Source organism: Saimiri boliviensis, chromosome 1, assembly GCF_048565385.1.
Source record: "Saimiri boliviensis isolate mSaiBol1 chromosome 1, mSaiBol1.pri, whole genome shotgun sequence".
NCBI lineage: Eukaryota > Metazoa > Chordata > Mammalia > Primates > Cebidae > Saimiri > Saimiri boliviensis.
Genome location: NC_133449.1, coordinates 237,002,121 through 237,023,921, shown reverse-complemented (window position 1 = coordinate 237,023,921; position 21,801 = coordinate 237,002,121). Strand labels below are relative to the sequence as shown.

The window sequence follows — 21,801 nt, the reverse complement described above, 5'->3', positions numbered from 1 at the left end:
AGCTGTTAGGGAAAGTAAGATGGAGGAGGAGAATGGGCTTGGTAACAGTGATGGTGGTAAGTAATGAATATTTCAACATGTTGCTGTTTCTGTAGTGCTTCTGATCCTTCCTGATTTAAAGGAAAAAGAACCAGTGTATCCTGGACTGCTTTATGTTTTTTTCTTTTCTTTTCTTTTCTTTTCTTTTTTTGAAACGGAGTTTTGCTCTTGTTACCCAGGCTGGAGTGCAATGGCGTGATCTCGGCTCACCGCAACCTCCGCCTCCTGGGTTCAGGCAATTCTCCTGCCTCAGCCTCCTAAGTAGCTGGTGTTTTTTAATTTTCTAACTGCTTTATTGAGCTCTAGTTTTTGTACCATATAATTTACTCATTTATAGTATACTAGTGAATGTTTTTGGTATATTATATTATTAATTCTTTAAGTTGTGATAAAATATATATAAAATATAAAATTTCCCATTTTAGCTGTTTTAAAAATATACAATTTGGTGTCATTAATTACATTTACAAGGTTGTATAACCAGCACCTCTATTTTTTAAATTTTATTTATTTTTTGAGACAGTCTTGCTCTGTTACCTAGGCTGGGGTGCAATGGCATGTTCTTGGCTCACTGCAGCCTCGACCTTCTGGGCTCAGTTGATTCTCCTGCCTCAGCCTCCCATGTCACTGGGACCATAGGTGTGTGCCACCTCACCCAGCAAATTTTTCTATCTCTATGTTTTGTAGGCATGGGGTCTCACTTTGTTGTCCAGGGTAGTTTTGACCTCCTGGGTTCAAGCAATCCTCCTGCCTCAGCCTCCCAAAGTGCTGGGATTTTAGGCATAAGCTACTGCATCTGGTCTTTATCACTTCTATTTTAAAAACATTTTCATCACTCCAAACAGAAACTGTACCCACTAAACAATAACTCCTCATTCCCCTTCCCTTAGTTCCTGGTACCTTCTAACCTACTCTCTATGAACTTGCTTATTCTAGAGATTTCATATAAGTGGAATCATCGTATTTGTCCTTTTGCATCTGGCTTATTTCATTTAGCATAATATTTCCTAGGTTCATCCATGTTTTGGTATTATCAGAACTTCATTCATTTTTATGGCTGAATAATATTCCATTGTATAGATATACCACATTTTACCCAATCATCCATAGATGGACATTTGGGTTGTCTCACCATTTGGCCATTGTGAACAGTGCTGCAATGAACACTGGCATGCATCTGTTCGGGTTCCTGCTTTCAATTCCTCATGGAAGTGGGATTTGCTGGGTCATGCAGTAATTCTATTTGAGCTTTTTGAAGAACTGCTGAACTACTTTTCTGGAAAACAGTTGCTTTTGATCACTCTCTCCTCTTGTATTTCTCTCCTCTGGTGTCTGTCTCCCTCAGATTCTGTTCCATTTCCTCCTGTTGCCTGACTGTCACTGTACTTCCAAGAAGCAGACATGTTTGTATCTACTCACAACCATGTGTCTCCCTCCCACATTTCAGAGGGAACACCCCCTTCCCTGTCCTTAGCAGCTGCCGGAGCATGTCTCATCAACTCTAGCCACACATCCGCCTGATCACTTCATCCCATTGTCCAGGGAGGGAGAGTCTTCATAGAAGGTCATGCACAGGTCTCTGTCCCCTTTGGCTGGAGGGCTGATTCAGCCACCAGATAACCGTAGGACCTGTGGCGGGGAGGGGGGAATCCGGATGTAAAACCACAGCCCTGCAGGGTTTCAGCTCATCTTAGACAGGCGGTCATCACATGCAGTGCCTCGCTTTGTTGTTCTCTGTCCACTGTGCATATTTTTAGGGGGCACTTTGGCCACTCTGTTTCGTGGGAGGGTTGTTCTTCATTTTCCATTTGCTTACAGTGTCTCCAGTTTCCTATGAGCAAGTGGATTAATTAATGAATACTCCAGCAGACTGTAAGCCTGCCTCAGACAGCCATTCTGGTTGTTGGGCTAATTGTTAGCTGGGGTTTCTAGATGTCATTCATTTCACAATAAGGCTCCTAATTAATCTCGGTGCAGTTCTCACCAGAAGAAAGGCTGATATGGAGAAACATCCCCAATTACCATGAGAAAGGAAATGTCAAGAGCCCCGTTGAGTTTTCCTGGCACCCACCCTTGTCTCAGATGAAAAAACCGCCATTACTGCAAGGAGGCTGCCTAGACCAACCCTGAAAACTGGAGAGTGTGAGAGCGGGAGGAGCTCCCGCCACGCAAACCCAGCTCCGGGAGGAACCTGCTGGTGGCTACACCCTCTTTTTTAATAGCACCAATTGTGTTCCCAGGATGATGTAGAGAATCCCGGTGCTGCGTACCACCTCAGAGGTAGAAATTCCTCTGCCGTCCCAGGAGCAGGCAGGGCAGTTTTCATCTGGAAAAGCTAAAGGTCTCCCCTTTTGTGTGTGTTTTGTGCCTGCAGGACAAAAGATCCTTCATCACCGAAGTGACATTTTAGAAACAGTGGTCCTGATCAACCCTTCCGATGAAGCAGTCAGCACCGAGGTAAGCATTCAGCTCTGCAGAATCTGGGACCGGGCCCCACACGCTGGACAGGAACCCAGCGGATTAGAAGGGCTAGGCAAATGGGGGCAGGAGAGGGACACAACAGAGAGAAGTCCTGGGTTCAGAGTTCTTTCTTCACCCCCAATAAGTGGCTGGCTCCCTGCATTGGTGCCACCCAGACTGCTCCTCCTGGTGAGGACAAAGTGGAAGACAATAGCTAGAACTGTAAGATTTTGTCCAGGCAAGGGAGTATGGAATTTGGGGTATTTATGCGGGGTCGGGGCGTGGGGGAGGTGGGGAGTGCTGCCGGGATGGAGTCTGGTAGGGATGTATTAGGGGAAATAGACTGCAAGCCCTCAGGCCAGGACATACAGAACAAACCTGGAGAATAGCGTCTCAGATGCAAGCCCCATTCAGAGCTCTCCTGCACACTCCTGTTGAAAGACAGGATAGCATAGCGGTCAGGAGCATGGGCCGGCACCAGGTCGCCTGGGTTCATAGTCTCACATCTGCCTCTTACTAGCTGGGGGCCTCAAGCAAGTTATTTACTGTCTTTGTTTCGGTTTGCACCTCTGTAAAATGGAGGTCCTAATAGTTCCTACATTTAATGCTCATATTTAGTCTTGTGCTTAGAAGTGCCCAGTACTTGGAAGAGAGCGTGGCACATAATGACTGAAATATACATATTAGCTGTGATTGCTATTAGGACCACCATATGAAGTTGTTGCTATAGTGAGTAACTGGGTATTTCGGAGCCCAGTGTGACAAGAACCTGGTTGAAGCCAGGAGCTCCTGGTCACCCAGGCCAGAGGAGTTGTTCCACTTTCCACTTCCTTTATTACAGTCGAGTGCTTTTGAGACTGAGTTGCTTCTTGGACATTAAAGTAGCCAGAGTCCCTGGGAGCCTCCATTAACTGCAGTATCCCTTCTGCCCACGCTTTGAGCATCTCTGTGACTGTATCCTGTTTTTGTTAATGGAGCTATAATTCAAGAACCATAAAATCCATCCCTTTAAAGTATATAATTCAGTGGTTTTTAGTGTATTTACAAAGTTTTGCAACCATCACCACTATCTAATTCCAGAACATGTCCATCATGCCCCAAAAGCCCTGAGCTCATCAGCAGTTACTCTCCCTTCCTCCCCATGCTGACAACCACGAACCTGCCTGTCCTGATTTGCCAATTCTGGACATTTCATATAAATGTAATGATATACCAGGTGGCCTTTTGTGTCTGGCTTATTTTAGCCTCACGGTTTCAAGGTTCACCCTTGTTGTGGCATGTGTCAGTTCTGCATTCCTTTTCGGGGCTGAGCAATGCCATCGTACAGACAGCCTGCATCTGTGGATCCATTCCTCAGTTGATGGACACTTGGGTCGCTTCCACTTTTTGGCTGTCGTGATGTCACCTGCTCTGACTTACTTCTGCCTGCTTTAGATCAGCAGGACCTCTGACAATCCATGCAGCTGCAAAGTTGAGGAAAGTGATGGGATAGCAATCTGTGTTACTAACAGAATCAGGAAGTAATTACAACTTGAAAAAAGCTGGAGAATTACAGCCTGGGCAACATGGGGAAACCCCGTCTCTACCTAAAATACAAAACTTAGCCTGGCATGGTGGTGAGTGCCTGTGGTCCCAGCTACTCAGGAGGCTGAGGTGGGAGGATCACTTAAGCCCAGGAGGCAGAGGTTGCAGTGAGCCTAGATGGTGCCACTGCACTCCAGCCTGAGTGACAGAGTGAGACCCTATCTCAGAAAAAAAGCTGGAGAATGAATATAGGGCCAGGCAAACTGCCCGGAAGAGTTGTGAGAAAGGAAAAATAAGAAATTTTATAAAAGGAATTCAGGCTTGCCTGTGGAGCAGGCAGGGCTGAAACAATGACTTAGGTACATGTGCTTTTCCATGATTAGACTGTGAGGTGCCTGGGTAAGGGGTCATGGTCTGTTTACTTTTGTATCCTCCCCTCAGTGGTTAACATGGTGCCTGGCAAGTAGTATGTGCTGCACATTCATGAACCGGGCTCAGAACGGATACCTTTGTGCTTAGAGTGGTGTTTGCTGGAGGACAGCTGGCTTCCTGCCACTTAAAAGTTCACAGAGAGTTCTTTAGCGCAAACCATTTGCAATTCTCTCAAAGACTGCTATTTAGGGGCCGCCCCTTTTCTTTATCTTCAATGTCAAGCACCTTGCTGGTGCCACTGGAGACTGCACTTGGAGCTGCGTGCTTGCTGCACACCTTGGAAGGGAAGAGATGCTATTTGGGAGGGGCTGGTTTGGGACCCTAGTTTGGAGCCCTGTTCTTCCTGAGGAGGCCACTGGGGAACCTGGACTGCACATGATGACTCAGCCTGTGAGGTATTTCCAAGTCTTCCCTGGTTTTGCAGACTACATGCTGCTAGCAGACATTTCCGAACAGCTGTGGAACAAATGATTACCAGCTGTGAAGACTGCTTTGAAAAAGAGGAAACTAGGAGGAGAAAGTCAACTATCACTACTGTCTTAGTTGTAGAGAAACATTGGAAATGGCATTCGGCCGGGCATGGTGGCTCACGCCTATAATCCCAGGACTTTGGGAGGCCGAGATGGGTGGATCACTAGGTCAAGAGATCGAGACCATCCTGGTCAACATGGTGAAACCCCGTCTCTACTAAAAAGACAAAAATTAGCTGGGCATGGTGGCGCACATCTGTAGTCCCAGCTACTCGGGAGGCTGAGGCAGGAGAATTGCTTGAACCCAGGAGATGGAGGTTGCAGTGAACTGAGATCGCGTCATTGCACTCCAGCCTGGGTAACAAGAGCAAAACTCCGTCTCAAAAAAAAAAAAAAAAAGAAAATGGCATTGATGGCCAAACTGATAACTACACTTTTTGGCTTTGTGGATGATCCTATAGCCAGGGATCCATTCAACCCTCCTGGTGCTCTTCTGGCCCCCAGGAGAAATTAGACCTTTGGGGAATGAATGCTCTTTGCTGGTAATAAACTCCCATGGCTACAAAGGCTAGCCCTGTCCTGACAGTGGGATGGCAGCCCTGCCCATGGCTCAAGGCCTACGCGCTGTGCTTTATTTCAGGTGCGCTTAATGATCACTGATGCCGCCCGACACAAGCTGCTCGTGCTGACCGGGCAGTGCTTTGAAAACACCGGAGAGCTCATTCTCCAGTCAGGCTCTTTCTCCTTCCAGAACTTCATAGAGATTTTCACCGATCAAGAGGTAGGTTCATGTCTGAGAACGTCTGTGCTTCTAGTTGCTTGGTTGCCTTAGATTCCTCTCTGAGAGCACTGGGGGAGACCGAAGAGGAAGGGGAAGAAACCTCACAGCTCTCCTGAAATAAGCAACACTGCGTGATCTAAAATACTTTAGTTCTACGGCTCATTGCCAAAAGAATTTAGAGCACTCATTTACAATTAATTGGAATCATTCTTAATGTGCCTGAGATATAGATGGGAGGGTCTGGAACAGTCGACACTTTACAGATGGTAAAAATGATGGAGAAACTTGAAATGTCAGTGCCCAAAAGAAAACCTATGTTTCCTGTTTTCTAAAAGAATACTCCAAAGACATCTTGGGCTTTTGGCACCTCCTTTTCCAGGCCTAATAATTTCAGATTTCTCTTACTTTACAAAAGAGAGAGGGCTCTAGAAAAGAAGGCACGTAGGAAAATGGGGCATGCCTGTCACTCAAGTAAAAGATGGCTAATGTAGCTGGACTGAAGCTGGATCATTCGTATTTCTAATGCGTATCTTATTCAAAGATGACACATGTGACTTATTGAAAACTGTGTGAAATTAGTGGTATTTTGTAAAACGAGATCAAAGATTTTGATGTGCTTATTTCTGCTTGGGAATTTATCCTGGCTGGGAAACTTTCCAAAGTAATGCACCTTGTTTATGTAGCTTATCTGTTTATAGCAGTTACAAAAACAATTCAGACCCATCCCCAGAGCAGGTAGATTTCTACATGGAGGGACTGAGGGGTGCTCTGGTAAGAAGAGTTACCACGTCTGTTTAGAACTGTCTTCCTGAGATGGTGGCTTGTCTGTTTCACACGTACTGTAAAGGGCCACGTGTCCTTATGCATTTAATCTTCCTTTGCCCTGTGGTTCACAGAGAGGTCTCTTTGTACTTTTCATCACTGGCAAGAACTGTAAGCACACTGCCCAACTTCATCTGGCTCACCTGGAGGCTTCTTTAAATAAACACTGATCAGGCTGGGCACGGTGGCTCATGCCTGTAATCCCAGCACTTTGGGAGGCCGAGGCGGGTGGATCATGAGGTCAGGAGTTTGAGACCAGCCTGGCGAATATGGTGAAACCCCGTCTCTACTACAAATACAAAAAATTAGTTGGGCGTGGTGGGGTGCGCCTGTAGTCTCAGCTGCTCGGGAGGCTGAGGCAGGAGAATTGCTTGAACCCGGGAGGCAGAGGTTGCAGTGAGCCGAGATTGTACCACTGCACTCCAGCCTGGGCTGGAGATGGATCAAGACTCCATCTCACAACAACAACAACAACACTGATCAGGCCAGGTGTGGTGGCTCATGCCTGTAATCCCAGCAATTATGGGAGGCCGTGGCGGGCTGATTGCCTGAGTTCAGGAGTTCATGACCAGCCTGGGCAACATGGTGAAACCCTGTCTCTACTAAAATACAAAATAAATTAATTGGGCGTGGCATCCTGCACCTGTAGTTCCAGCTAGCTGGGAGGCTGAGGCAGGAGAATTGCTTGAACCTGAGAGGTGGAGGTTACAGTGAGCCGAGATCGTACCACTGTACTCCAACCTGAGCAATAGTGAGACTCCGCCTCAAAAAAAAACCCAAAAACAGACAAACCACTGATCAGATGGCATAATAATGTTCACTCTCCAGCCACTGGGGAGGGAGAATGCAAAAGCATGAAAAGGACCATTTTGAAGCCCCAGTTCTCAGAAGGTGTGGCGTCATCTGCATCTTGAAACACATACCAGGACGGGATCCCCCGGGCAGGCAGCTCTTTTCTCAGAGGCTTCAGGGCTCACTCACAGTTGGTGCATCTTTACCACTTCAAAATGCAAGCTTTGGCCCTGCCTTCCTCTGAAGCTGCTAGAGTTTACCCTCCATGTATCTCATTCATCTCAGTATCCATTGTACCTGCACATAGTGAAGGCCTAATAAACCACTGTTCGATTGCATTGAAAAGCTAGGACTACAATTCTCACTCTATCTACTGTCCTGAAGTTGTTGTTTGATCACTAAAATGTCAGAATCTTTTGCAAGATTATGTCCCCATGTGCTTGTTGTACCCAGAAGCAGGTGAGCATTTGTCTAGTAGCTCTGGGCTCACACATATTATTAGCATCTTGCCTCAGGGAAGAGAGAAAGCTGCAGAAGGCTGGAAGTGGCCCAGTGACATGGTAAGCAGTTAAGTGTCCTGCTTGTAGCTCATTTGCATGCACATGGGCACCTTGCCACATTCCTGTGCAGTTCTGTAGTTATTTTCTAGTGGTTGGTTTCTACCCAAGTCATTGGTATGTCTTTTTTGCTGAAAAACGAAACAAAGGAAATATGTAAAGAAAAGTGTTTGTCATGCTTAGATTTTAAAAGGAAGTAACATGATTCAGCATATTTGCATCTCAAATAATCTCTCTCTTCACCTTCTTTAAATAAGGTTTTATGAATATTGCTGCTTCATCATTTTTACTAGATTGTAGAAGCAAAATTTTAGCACCATGGAATGTGCATGTATCAGATTTTGCCACTAATTACAGTAGAAAAAAATTGTCCTACCTGAAGAACTCGAGTTCCCTGGAAGGGCAGAATCAAATGTGTGTCCTCCAGAACCTACCCTAATGATTATAAACCCCAGACAGATTATAAACCCCAGGGTTTATAATCATTGGGGTAGGTTCTAGAAGACACACACATTTTCATTATTCTCAGGCAGGTATCATTACGGTCAGAGACTGTTATATTCTCTTCTGACACTCACAACCTCCCTTTGCTGGTACTTTGGAGAAAGTAATCATTAATATATATGGGAAAGGATCTCTGTTAAGGATTTTCCCTAACAGACTAGGTCAGTGGTGTCCGTGTGGTAGGGGAAGGCAAGGGAAGAGGAAGGACACTGGGTCAAATTCACTCTTCCTCCTGCCCCAACCAAAGCAGCTTGGCCTCTATTTTACATTGTGGACTTTGAAGAAGGGGTACCACAGCTGAAGTGAATTGAAAATCACTGGACTGGACCAGTGGTTATCAGCCTTGTGGAGTTAGGATTGCCCATTGTTGCCTTGGAAAGAGGGTTGAGTAACTGAATAACAAACAGACCTTGAAGACCACTTGGTGTCCGGCTCTGTTCCTTTTATCCAATCCTTGAAACATACTAGTTAACTCCAGGGAAACCAAAACCACAATTTGGGACAAACAAAAATGATACCTTTAAAAAAAAAATACAAAAACAGCTAAAAAAATAAATGGACTGAAAACATAGAACTATCAGTACACTTTGAGCTTCAGGGTTTGGAGTCTTAATCACCTGAAATCAACTAACAAAACCAGAACTACAGAGGGTACAATTGTCTGGCTAACCCTACTCCTCCCCGAAATCCAGGGATGGTGAAATCATCATCTCCTGGGGGCATTTTTCAGTCTCTCTGTTGGAAAGTGTTACCTTATTTGTCTCATTGTATCTTCAAGGAAGGAATGTGATCCCTTTCCCACCTACAGTGTCTTAGATACCCTTCACCAACACTGCCAGTTTTTCCCCTTTCAGATTAATCATCTTCACTTTTACCCACAGTTCTTTATAACCCTGTTCACTGTCCTTCAAACTTGTTCCTCTGTCAAGAAAGGGAGATGAAGACCAGGTGCCATGGCCCATGCCTGTAATCCCAGTACTTTGGGAGGCGAAAGTGGGAGGATCACTTGAAGCCAGGAGTTCTAGGCTGCACTGAGCTGTAATCCGCACTGCACTCCAGGCTGGGCAACAGAGCAAGATCCTGTCTTTAAAAAAAAAAAAAAAAACAACCAACTAGGATTTAAACATAAAAAATAAAATAAAAAGGAGATTGGAGGGGCATGGGGGGGAATTCAGGAGTTTCGTTCTGGTCATGTTTTAGTGCCATGAAATCAGGCAGTTGGATTTATGATAACAGAGCTTAGGGAACTCAGAGTTGGGCTGGAGATAATAATTTGGAATCCATTAGCATATTAGAGGTATATAAAGGCAGGAAGACATGTGATGTGACCTAGAGTGAGAAACATATTAATGGAAGAGAAAGTGTCCAGGTCCAGTGTTTAGAGGTCATAAGGCCAAGAGGAAGGAGCCAGTAAGGGAAACTTGTTTCAGGTTTTTGCTTGTTTGTTTTTGGTCTAATTTCTCTAAAATGTCATGACTCAAACTGGACACCCTACATTAGAAGTCATTTGACCAGATTAAGATTGTGAGAGTCAATGACGTCTACAGTTTTCAATACAATTTTCTATTAAAGAAGTCTAAAAGTGACTTTTGACCATCACTATACACCATTAAATGTTAATGGAGAAAAAATGCAGGCTTGGAGGGGCTCTACAATTTACATTATTTAAGATGCTTTTTAAAAATTATTATTACACAATTAAGTACAGGCCATGCCAATGAGGTACCTTGAAGTTTAAGCTTCTTCAGCTTCATGATAAATCCATCTGACTGTCAACTAAAATCCCTGAGTCTTTTCCATGGATATTATTGTTAAGCCACATCTCCCAATCCTATAGTTTACCCTGCTGGTTTATTGAACCTTACATTTATCCCTTTAGAATGCCATCCCATTAGAGTTGACTTAGCCACCATCATCCCAATGTCAAGAGCTTTTATAAATACCTTAATTCTCCCATCCCACATTGTGCTGTGTCTCCCATGCCACCCACAGATATGATATGCAGGACTTTGCCATTTTGATCCAAGTGAATACAGGACAGAAAATGAAACTCGAGGCAGCCGGTCATAGACCTCCCTCCAGCTTGACATTAAGCAGCACTATTTATATGGCTGGCTGGAAATCCACCTAATTCTGCTACCACACTGTTCAGGGATCCTATTAAATGTCTTGCTAAAACCCAGAGATACACTATCTACTGTATTTCCTCATCCGCCAAGCTAGTAACCTAATCAAAAAGGAAATGTAGTTAGTGGGCCATGGTTTAGAAATTCAAATCTTGTTTCATTAATATCATCTGCAGTAAAACAATTTATTTCTTACATCTTCCTTCCTCTTCCAGTATGCCTGCATTTAATCAGAAAAAGTAATTAACAAAAAAGATTATCTTTGTCCCAAAGCAGTATTTCTCCTGGTTGCCTCTGTCATCAGTGTGGGTGCATCTGAAGAATCACTCCAGGAAGACAACGTGTGTTGAACTAGCCAAGTTTGGCACACAGATCAACAAATATCTACTGATCCTGATGATATATTAAGGAAACAAAGATAGCTAAGATACAAAGATGCAGAAGATATATTTCCTGCTATCAGAAACGTTTAGAGTAGTGGGTTATAATAGTTACTGTTTACTGTGATGATGATTTCTCAATTTGTTCGGAAGATGCCTTAGTTTCCAGGTCTAAGAACTAGTCACAAGTTTCCTTGCCACCGATAACACTGTTGGAGCCTCCTCATGCTTCTCATCTATTCATTGAATAAGCTTGATTGGGTGCTGCCCTGGGCTGGCCACTCTTAAGATCCCGTCTTTGCCGGTGAGGCACTCTCTACTGTGCCTTTTGGCCCATACTGTGCCTTTTGTCCCTTTTGGAAAGAGGCTGTGGGGGAAAACACGGGCTTCCTTCTGTTGTGTAGTTCCATGAATGTAGGAGTTGTTCTTCCTCCTCTGCCCTCTGCCCAGTTCCATCTGTCTGTTTTGTGACTGAGGACTCTGTCCAGCCCTGACTCTGCATTCTTACCTTACCATTCAGAGTGTGCAGCTGTTTCTCTGGAGGGACCAGATTTTCCTTCTCTGGAAAGAAACCTGTCTGAGCAATGCTGACCTTCTTTTCTGCTTTCCCTTCTACGTCACGGTTGTTCATTCACTAGTGTCTCTTGGCTGTCTTTCATGACCTCTGACTTCTCAGAATTCTGTGCAACCTTGCTTGGTTTTTGGATCATTTCCTGCATTTCATAGAAAGTCTCTGAATAGAGGTGAAAACATGGAAAGCAGAGAGACATTCCTTAAGTCTTTCTACCTTTTGTTTCAACCTGGTGATTACACACTTTACATGAAAAGAGCTAGTGACTGAATGTCCCTTATAGCTGGATTATACCCTTGGCTGCCACACCTCTCAGCTAGGGTAGAATTTCAAAAATTAAAATGAACTAAACTTAATTTTTTAAGTTTCCCTATTAAAGATTCAGCAGTTATCCTGGATTTTCCCCCTAAAATATAGTATAAAAGGTGAATAGTTTGCATGTCCTCTGTGTTAAAATTGGGATCTAGAGACTTTTAATTGTGCTATAGTGATCATGATGAGAGTCTCTGCTAATTATTGTACAAGAAACCATATTTGGTACCCTATATTTGCTTTGGCCAGGAAATCATTTGAGCAGAGTTGCCTGTCCCCTCCACGCAAAGATGGTTACCATTTGCCTTTTCATTTTTCTTAGCTCCCAAAACAGGAGTTGATTGATTCTTATCTTTTTTTTATAGAAAATTGTGGAGTTAAGTCACAGAAAAACAACAAAGTTTTATTATTTTGTTATTTTGTGACCCTTCACATAAAATGTTATGCTTTGGACTGATACACTAACAAAACAAAATGACAGTTTTACTGCAATATTGCAGTCAAATGTAGGAAAATTCAGATTCTATAAATTACCCTTACACACATACATAATAGCAGCCTCAGAATGCTGACAGTCAGGAGGTTATGTGAGACAGAGGAAACGAATACGAGAAGGTCAGAGTTCAGACCTGCTGGCTTAAGGATGCCTGGACCAAATGATATCTTGGCTTTGCCCCTTGATCATTTGTCCTCCGGGACACAGAGCCCTTTTCAGTTGAAACTCTGAGCTGATTTGTGAGCTTTACTGAGAGAGAAAGAAGACTGGAGTTGATGGCATAATTCTCCATCGCTAAGACCATGAAACATACGGCCATACTATGCAGTGAGAGAGAAAGTAGTGTTTTTATTAAACCACAATTTCTGTTTTGGTCCTGCTTTGCTTTTCTGTGTTTGCACCCGTGGAAAGTACTAAACAATGGGTTGAAAAACGTTTCAGCCATGTTTGATCTTAGCTGCTCACACCTAACTTGCCCTGAAAAGAAGGGGAGCAGTAAGACAACAGAGTGGCTCGCCATGGAGTTAAACATGAGCAGATGAGGAACGAATTTGGCCACTGGCTTTTATAATTACCCAACCACTTTCATGTCATGGCTTTAATGAAGAAGCATTTGTATTTGCAGAGAATCTGCTGGATGAACCACTCATGTTTTAATCAGTGTGTACTGATGCCAGAAGCCAGTAGTTTTTTGTAGTAATAGGCAATCCATAACTTCTTGTCTCCTATGGGGGAAAACCCACCATAGTTTTTTCTTTTTTACATACCAGATTCTAAAAGGATGCCGCAACAAGTGCCCTGTTGATCTGAATTTCTTTAATGTGTCAATCAGGCCTTTTTTGCCAAGTACAGTGGAATAAAAGAAAATATTTTTTTTTTTAGTGGTTAAATAACTCAGACAGCTTTCTCTTGTGATAGTTTAATGTTTTTCTAAAGGGCATCTTTGCATGGCAAGTCTCTAGGGGTAATATTCAAAGTGTTTCATAACCACTGCAGCAGAATCCTCAATCGCCCAGGTGGTCACTGGTCTTAGAACTGGAGCAGAGTTCTGTCATTCCCCTGCTGGGCAGGAATGGATGGTGGAGGGGTTGTGGGGGAGGTGCTGGGGTGAATGGGTGCTGGTTGAGGTAGAAACCAGTAGTAGCTGGGCTCAGGACCAAGACTGTTCACCTTCCAGTAGGGAAGTATTTCAGCATTTATGCAACCAGCATTGCTACACGAGTGCATGTCTGAAACTGATCCTATGTGCATCCCGTGATCCTGTAACACGTAGTTAAGGCTGAAGATGATGGATCAGTGCTGATAATCACTTATACCTTTTCCTTCTTTCTTTCTTTTTTTAAAACCCAGATTGGGGAGTTACTAAGCACCACCCATCCTGCCAACAAAGCCAGCTTAACTCTGTTCTGTCCCGAAGAAGGGGACTGGAAGAACTCCAATCTTGACAGACACAATCTCCAAGATTTCATCAATATTAAACTCAATTCAGCTTCTATCTTGCCAGAAATGGAAGGACTTTCTGAGTTTACCGAGTATCTCTCAGAATCAGTAGAAGTCCCATCTCCCTTTGACATCCTGGAACCTCCCACATCGGGTGGATTTCTAAAGCTCTCCAAGCCCTGCTGTTATATTTTTCCAGGAGGGAGGGGCGATTCTGCCTTGTTTGCAGTGAATGGTTTCAATATGCTCATCAACGGCGGATCAGAGAGAAAATCCTGCTTCTGGAAGCTCATCCGACACTTAGACCGAGTGGACTCCATCCTGCTCACCCACATTGGGGATGACAATTTGCCTGGAATAAACAGCATGCTACAGCGGAAAATCGCAGAGCTCGAGGAAGAACAGTCACAGGGCTCCACCACAAATAGTGACTGGATGAAAAACCTCATCTCGCCTGACTTAGGAGTTGTATTTCTCAATGTACCCGAAAATCTCAAAAATCCAGAGCCAAACATCAAGATGAAAAGAAGCATAGAGGAAGCCTGCTTCACTCTCCAGTACCTAAACAAATTGTCCATGAAACCAGAACCTCTGTTTAGAAGTATAGGCAATACGATTGATCCTGTCATTCTTTTCCAAAAAATGGGAGTGGGTAAACTTGAGATGTATGTGCTTAATCCAGTTAAGAGCAGCAAGGAAATGCAGTATTTTATGCAGCAGTGGACTGGCACCAACAAAGACAAGGCTGAACTCGTCCTGCCTAATGGTCAAGAAGTAGATCTCCCTATTTCCTACTTAACTTCAGTCTCATCTTTGATTGTGTGGCATCCAGCAAACCCTGCGGAGAAAATCATCCGAGTCCTGTTTCCTGGAAACAGCACCCAATACAACATCCTGGAAGGACTGGAAAAGCTCAAACATCTAGACTTTCTGAAGCAGCCACTGGCCACCCAAAAGGATCTCACTGGCCAGGTGCCCACTCCTGTGGTGAAACAAACGAAACTGAAACAGAGGGCTGACAGCCGAGAAAGTCTGAAGCCAGCCACAAAACCACTTCCGAGCAAAACCGTGCGCAAGGAGTCGAAAGAAGAAACCCCCGAGGTCACAAAAGTGAATCACGTGGAAAAGCCACCCAAAGTTGAAAGCAAAGAAAAGGTAACAGTGAAAAAAGATAAGCCGGCAAAAACAGAGACCAAACCTTCAGTGACCGAAAAGGAGGTTCCCAGCAAAGAAGAGCCATCTCCAGTGAAAGCCGAGGTGGCTGAGAAGCAAGCCGCAGATGTCAAACCCAAAGCCGCCAAGGAGAAGACGGTGAAAAAGGAAGCAAAGGTAAAGCCTGAAGACAAGAAAGAGGAGAAGGAAAAGCCAAAGAAAGAAGTGGCTAAAAAGGAGGAAAAAACACCTATCAAGAAAGAGGAAAAACCAAAAAAGGAAGAGCTGAAAAAAGAAGTCAAAAAAGAAACCAAAAAAGAGGAGAAAAAAGAACCCAAGAAAGAGGTTAAGAAAGAAACGCCACCGAAGGAAGCCAAGAAGGAAGTTAAAAAGGAAGAGAAGAAGGACGTGAAAAAGGAAGAAAAGGAACCCAAAAAGGAAATTAAGAAGCTCCCTAAAGACACTAAGAAATCATCGACTCCTCTGTCCGAAGCAAAAAAACCAGCTGCTTTAAAACCAAAAGTACCCAAGAAGGAAGAGTCCGTCAAGAAAGATTCCGTTGCCGCCGGGAAGCCAAAGGAGAAGGGGAAAATTAAAGTTGTTAAGAAGGAAGGCAAGCCCGCAGAGGCTGTCGCTGCTGCTGTCGCCGCTGGAGCCACCGCAGCAGCCGCGGCCGCTGGAATCGCGGCTACTGGCCCTGCCAAAGAACTTGAAGCCGAGAGGTCCCTTATGTCATCTCCCGAGGATCTAACCAAGGACTTTGAAGAGTTAAAGGCCGAAGAGGTCGATGTAACAAAGGACATCAAGCCTCAGCTGGAGCTAATTGAAGACGAAGAGAAACTGAAGGAAACCAAGCCCGTCGAAGCGTACGTCATCCAGAAGGAGACAGAAGTCACCAAAGGTTCTGCCGAGTCCCCAGATGAGGGAATCACCACCACTGAAGGGGAGGGCGAATGTGAACAGACACCCGAGGAGCTGGAGCCTGTCGAGAAGCAGGGAGTAGACGACATTGAAAAATTTGAAGACGAAGGAGCCGGTTTTGAAGAATCCTCAGAGACTGGAGACTATGAAGAGAAGGCAGAAACGGAGGAGGCTGAGGAGCCAGAAGAGGACGGGGAGGAACATGTGTGTGTGAGCACCTCCAAGCACAGCCCCACTGAGGACGAGGAAAGTGCCAAGGCAGAGGCTGATGCATACATCCGGGAGAAGAGGGAGTCTGTGGCCAGTGGGGACGACCGAGCTGAAGAAGACATGGATGAGGCCATTGAGAAAGGAGAGGCTGAACAATCTGAGGAGGAGGCTGATGAGGAGGACAAAGCTGAAGATGCCAGAGAGGAGGAATATGAGCCGGAAAAAATAGAAGCTGAAGACTATGTGATGGCTGTGGTCGACAAGGCTGCAGAGGCTGGTGGTGCCGAGGAGCAGTATGGATTCCTCACCACACCAGCCAAGCAACCAGGAGCTCAGTCTCCTGGCCGAGAACCTGCATCTTCAATTCACGATGAGACTTTACCTGGAGGCTCAGAGAGCGAGGCCACCGCTTCTGATGAGGAGAATCGAGAAGACCAGCCTGAGGAATTCACCGCCACCTCTGGCTACACTCAGTCTACTATTGAGATATCCAGTGAGCCCACCCCCATGGATGAGATGTCTACCCCTCGAGACGTGATGAGTGATGAGACCAACAACGAAGAGACTGAGTCCCCATCTCAGGAATTCGTAAATATCACCAAATACGAGTCTTCATTGTATTCTCAGGAATACTCCAAACCTGCTGCTGTTACACCGCTCAATGGATTTTCTGAAGGATCCAAAACAGATGCCACTGATGGCAAGGATTACAATGCTTCAGCCTCTACCATATCACCGCCCTCTTCCATGGAGGAAGACAAATTCAGCAGATCTGCTCTACGTGATGCTTACTGCTCTGAAGTGAAAGCCAGCCCTACGCTGGACATCAAAGATGCCATCTCAGCAGTGTCGGGTGAAAAGCTCAGCCCATCAAAGAGCCCATCCCTGAGTCCATCTCCACCGTCACCCATAGAAAAGACCCCCCTGGGTGAACGTAGTGTGAACTTCTCTCTGACGCCCAATGAGATTAAAGTCTCTGCAGAGGCAGAAGTAGTCCCGGTGTCTCCTGAGGTGACCCAAGAAGTAGTTGAAGAACATTGTGCCAGTCCTGAGGACAAGACTCTGGAAGTGGTGTCGCCATCTCAGTCCGTGACTGGCAGTGCTGGTCACACACCTTACTACCAGTCTCCCACCGAGGAGAAATCCAGTCACCTCCCTACAGAAGTCATTGAGAAACCACCAGCAGTTCCAGTGAGTTTTGAATTCAGTGATGCCAAAGATGAGAATGAAAGGGCTTCCGTAAGCCCCATGGATGAGCCCGTGCCTGATTCAGAGTCTCCTATTGAGAAAGTTTTGTCTCCTTTACGCAGCCCACCCCTCATTGGATCTGAGTCTGCCTATGAAAGTTTCCTAAGTGCTGATGGCAAGGCTTCTGGTAGAGGTGCCGAAAGCCCCTTTGAAGAAAAGAGTGGAAAACCAGGCTCTCCAGACCAAATAAGTCCAGTTTCTGAAACGACTTCCACTAGTCTTTACCAAGACAAACAGGAAGGGAAAGGCACAGACTTTGTACCAATAAAGGAAGACTTTGGCCAAGAAAAGAAAATTGATGATGGTGAGGCCATGAGTGCTCAACCGGCACTGGCTCTGGATGAAAGGAAATTAGGCGATGTTTCTCCAACACAAATAGATGTCAGCCAGTTTGGATCTCTTAAAGAAGATACTAAGATGTCCATTTCTGAAGGGACTGTCTCAGACAAGTCAGCGACTCCTGTTGATGAGGGAGTAGCAGAAGACACATACTCTCATATGGAAGGTGTGGCCTCAGTGTCCACAGCCTCAGTGGCTACGAGCTCATTTCCAGAGCCAACAACAGATGATGTGTCTCCTTCTCTGCATGCTGAGGTTGGCTCCCCACATTCCACAGAAGTGGATGACTCCCTTTCTGTGTCTGTTGTGCAAACACCTACCACATTCCAGGAAACAGAAATGTCTCCATCTAAAGAAGAATGCCCAAGACCGATGTCAATTTCTCCACCAGACTTCTCCCCTAAAACCGCAAAGTCCAGGACACCAGTTCAAGAACACAGATCTGAACAGTCCTCAATGTCTATTGAATTTGGCCAAGAATCTCCTGAGCACTCCCTTGCTATGGACTTCAGTCGACAGTCTCCAGATCACCCTACAGTGGGTGCAGGGGTGCTTCACATCACTGAAAATGGGCCAACTGAAGTGGACTACAGTCCTTCTGACATGCAGGACTCCAGTTTATCACATAAGATACCGCCTATGGAGGAACCATCCTACACCCAAGATAATGATCTTTCTGAGCTCATCTCAGTATCTCAGGTAGAGGCCTCTCCATCCACCTCTTCTGCTCATACCCCGTCTCAGATCGCTTCTCCTCTCCAAGAAGATACTCTATCCGATGTTGCTCCTCCCAGAGATATGTCCTTATATGCCTCACTCACCTCTGAAAAAGTGCAAAGTCTGGAAGGAGAGAAGCTTTCTCCAAAATCTGATATCTCTCCACTCACCCCACGAGAGTCCTCTCCTTTATATTCACCTACTTTTTCAGATTCTACCTCTGCAGTCAAAGAGAAAACAGCAGTTTGCCACACTTCCTCTTCTCCACCAATAGATGCAGCATCCGCAGAACCTTATGGCTTCCGTGCCTCAGTGTTATTCGATACAATGCAACACCATCTAGCCTTGAATAGAGATTTGGCCACACCTGGCATGGAGGACAGTGGAGGGAAGACACCTGGTGACTTTAGCTATGCCTATCAAAAGCCTGAGAAAACAACCAGGTCCCCAGATGAAGAAGATTACGACTATGAGTCTTATGAGAAGACCACGCGGACCTCAGATGTAGGCGGCTATTACTATGAGAAGACAAAGAGAACCACAAAGTCCCCAAGTGACAGTGGCTACTCCTATGAGACCATTGGGAAAACCACCAAGACCCCTGAAGATGGTGACTATTCCTATGAAATTATTGAGAAGACCACACGGACCCCTGAAGAGGGTGGATACTCGTATGAGATAAGTGAAAAGACCACCAGCCCCCCTGAAATGAGTGGTTACAGCTATGAAAAGACTGAGAGGTCTAGAAGGCTTCTGGATGACATCAGCAATGGCTACGATGACTCTGAGGATGGTGGCCACACACTCGGGGACCCCAGCTACTCTTATGAGACCACTGAGAAAATTACCAGTTACCCTGAGTCTGAAAGTTACTCCTATGAGACATCTACAAAGACGACACGAACCCCCGATACTTCCACATACTGCTATGAGACTACAGAGAAAATCACTAGAACCCCTCAGGCGTCCACCTATTCCTACGAGACTTCAGACCTATGCTACAGTGCGGAAAAGAAGTCCCCGTCAGAAGCCCGCCAGGATGTCGATTTATGCCTCGTGTCCTCCTGTGAATATAAGCACCCTAAGACAGAGCTGTCACCTTCCTTCATTAATCCCAATCCTCTTGAGTGGTTTGCCAGTGAAGAGCCCACTGAAGAATCTGAAAAGCCCCTCACTCAATCAGGGGGAGCCCCACCACCTCCAGGAGGAAAGCAACAGGGCCGACAGTGTGATGAAACCCCTCCCACCTCAGTCAGCGAGTCGGCCCCATCCCAGACCGACTCTGATGTTCCCCCGGAGACTGAAGAGTGCCCCTCCATCACGGCTGATGCCAACATCGACTCTGAAGATGAGTCGGAAACCATTCCCACTGACAAAACTGTCACATACAAACACATGGACCCACCTCCAGCTCCCGTGCAAGACCGCAGCCCTTCACCACGCCACCCTGATGTGTCCATGGTAGACCCAGAGGCCTTGGCCATTGAGCAGAACCTGGGCAAAGCTCTAAAGAAAGATCTGAAAGAGAAGACCAAAACCAAAAAGCCAGGTACAAAGACCAAGTCATCTTCACCTGTCAAAAAGAGCGATGGGAAGTCTAAGCCCTTGGCAGCTTCACCAAAACCAGGGGGCTTAAAAGAATCCTCAGATAAGGTGTCCAGGGTGGCTTCTCCTAAGAAGAAAGAATCTGTGGAAAAGGCAGCAAAACCTACCAGCACTCCTGAGGTCAAAGCTACACGCGGGGAAGAGAAAGACAAGGAGACCAAGAATGCTGCCAATGCTTCTGCATCCAAGTCGGCGAAGACGGCCACGGCAGGTAGGTTGAGAAGGCTGGGCACTGACATAGGCCACAACCATCCTACTTGCATTTGCTGACTTTATATTACCCTGTTTGGCTTAGTACTGGGAAGATAAGGGAGCACAATTGATGCTTTACCTTCCCTTTACTCTTCTTCTCTGCCCAAAGGTATGTATCTCAGTCCAGTGTGGCCTTAAGGCTTGGAAATACCTCAGTGTATAGCTCATAGCAGCTGTGATTAATCACACGGGATTCCTGATTTTGTGCCATTTTGGAACACAGCAACTACAGCCCTGTTCTAAATCTTCAGAAGCAAGGATGTGTCTTTCAAGTGCTTCTGGAAGACTGGTTTCAGCCATGCTGGCCTCAGAATCCAGCAGGGTAACACATGCTGGGAGCTCCCAAAGGCCTAAGGAGAACCAGAGATTTCACACCACGAATGGAATGACCAATCTAGACCCAAGATTTAGAGTCCTTTTTTTAAAAAATTAAATTCTAAAATTAAAAATTTTAACGCTTTCATTTAAAACATCACCAAGTTGGAGATAAATCCTCACTAAAGGCACTGTTCCATTTTCTTGTCAACCAAAAAATACTATAATTTCAGTTGACCAGCAAGTACCCAGTGAAAATTGAGAGAAAAACATTGCCGGCTCTTTTCTTACCCCTCTCGTACCCCGTGGCCTCATTAGTAGAGACTCAATGCTATTTCAGATTAAAATTCCACTTGGAGGCTGGGTGCATTGCCTCATGCCTGTAATTTCAGCCCTTTGGGTTGAGGTGGGAGATTAGCTTCAGCCCAGGAGGTTGAGACAGCCTGTGCAACATAGCAAGACCCCGTCTCTACAAAAACAAAGAGTTTTTTAATCAGCTGGGTGAGGTGGCACATGCTTATAGTATTAGCTACTTGGGAGGCTGAGGCAGGAGGATCACTTCAGCCCAAGAGGTCAAGGCTGCAGCGAGCCATAATTGTATGTATTACTACACTCCAAGCCTGGGTGACAGAGCAAGACCCTGTCTCTCAAAAGTAAGCAAGCAAATAAATAAATAAATAAATAAATAAATAAAATAAACAAGCAAATGAAATTCCACGTGGCAAGAGCAGATATCCCTGATTTTTGATCATTCATGTTTTGGTCACGATTCCCGTGTTTGTCAGGTTCTCAGCAGTGACCTGGGCTTTTGATGGAACTGGTCTCTGGCAGTATTGCTTCATTTTGTTGCTTCACATCAATCACAAGGATTGGCATTCAGACATTATTTGTTTTAGATAATTGTTCAGAGATTTTAGATTACACTTCACAAAGTAATATAAACGGACCCAAACATGTAAGGCACAACATAATTTACATTGCCCTATTTATTAGAGAAAATCTGAGAGTAGTCTTTGGAGATCTCCAATTCAGTACACTTTAGGATACATTTGCTACAACTGCAAATTTTTACTTTAAACAACATGGATTATCAATTTTTAAAACTCAGTTCTCAGCACATTTGGGCTTTTTACAGGCATTGAGAAAAAAACCGGAATTTTTTCATGTTTAAAATGAATGAAAAACCACGAGATAATTAACCCTCATCTGAAAGAGTTGACAACGGAACTGCGCTTAGGAGAAAACATGAAATCCATTTAAGCAGATAAAACCAACAGAAATTTGCTCCTAAATTTGCCAGAACATATACACCCTAGCCCACACAATTGATTTTTTT

At 45.0% G+C, this 21,801-nt stretch overlaps 1 protein-coding gene across 2 annotated transcripts in view; it reads left to right on the top strand.

Annotated features, from left to right (window-relative positions):
• MAP1B (microtubule associated protein 1B) overlaps positions 1 to 21,801 on the top strand; it is a 109,072-nt gene that overhangs the window by 79,001 nt on the left and 8,270 nt on the right. For both annotated transcript variants that reach the window (XM_003925762.4, XM_074384888.1), the window contains 3 exons: positions 2,414 to 2,496; positions 5,566 to 5,706; positions 13,617 to 20,109. In XM_003925762.4, coding sequence (XP_003925811.3) covers positions 2,414 to 2,496; positions 5,566 to 5,706; positions 13,617 to 20,109 — 6,717 coding nt within the window. The remainder of the gene's footprint in view (positions 1 to 2,413; positions 2,497 to 5,565; positions 5,707 to 13,616; positions 20,110 to 21,801) is intronic.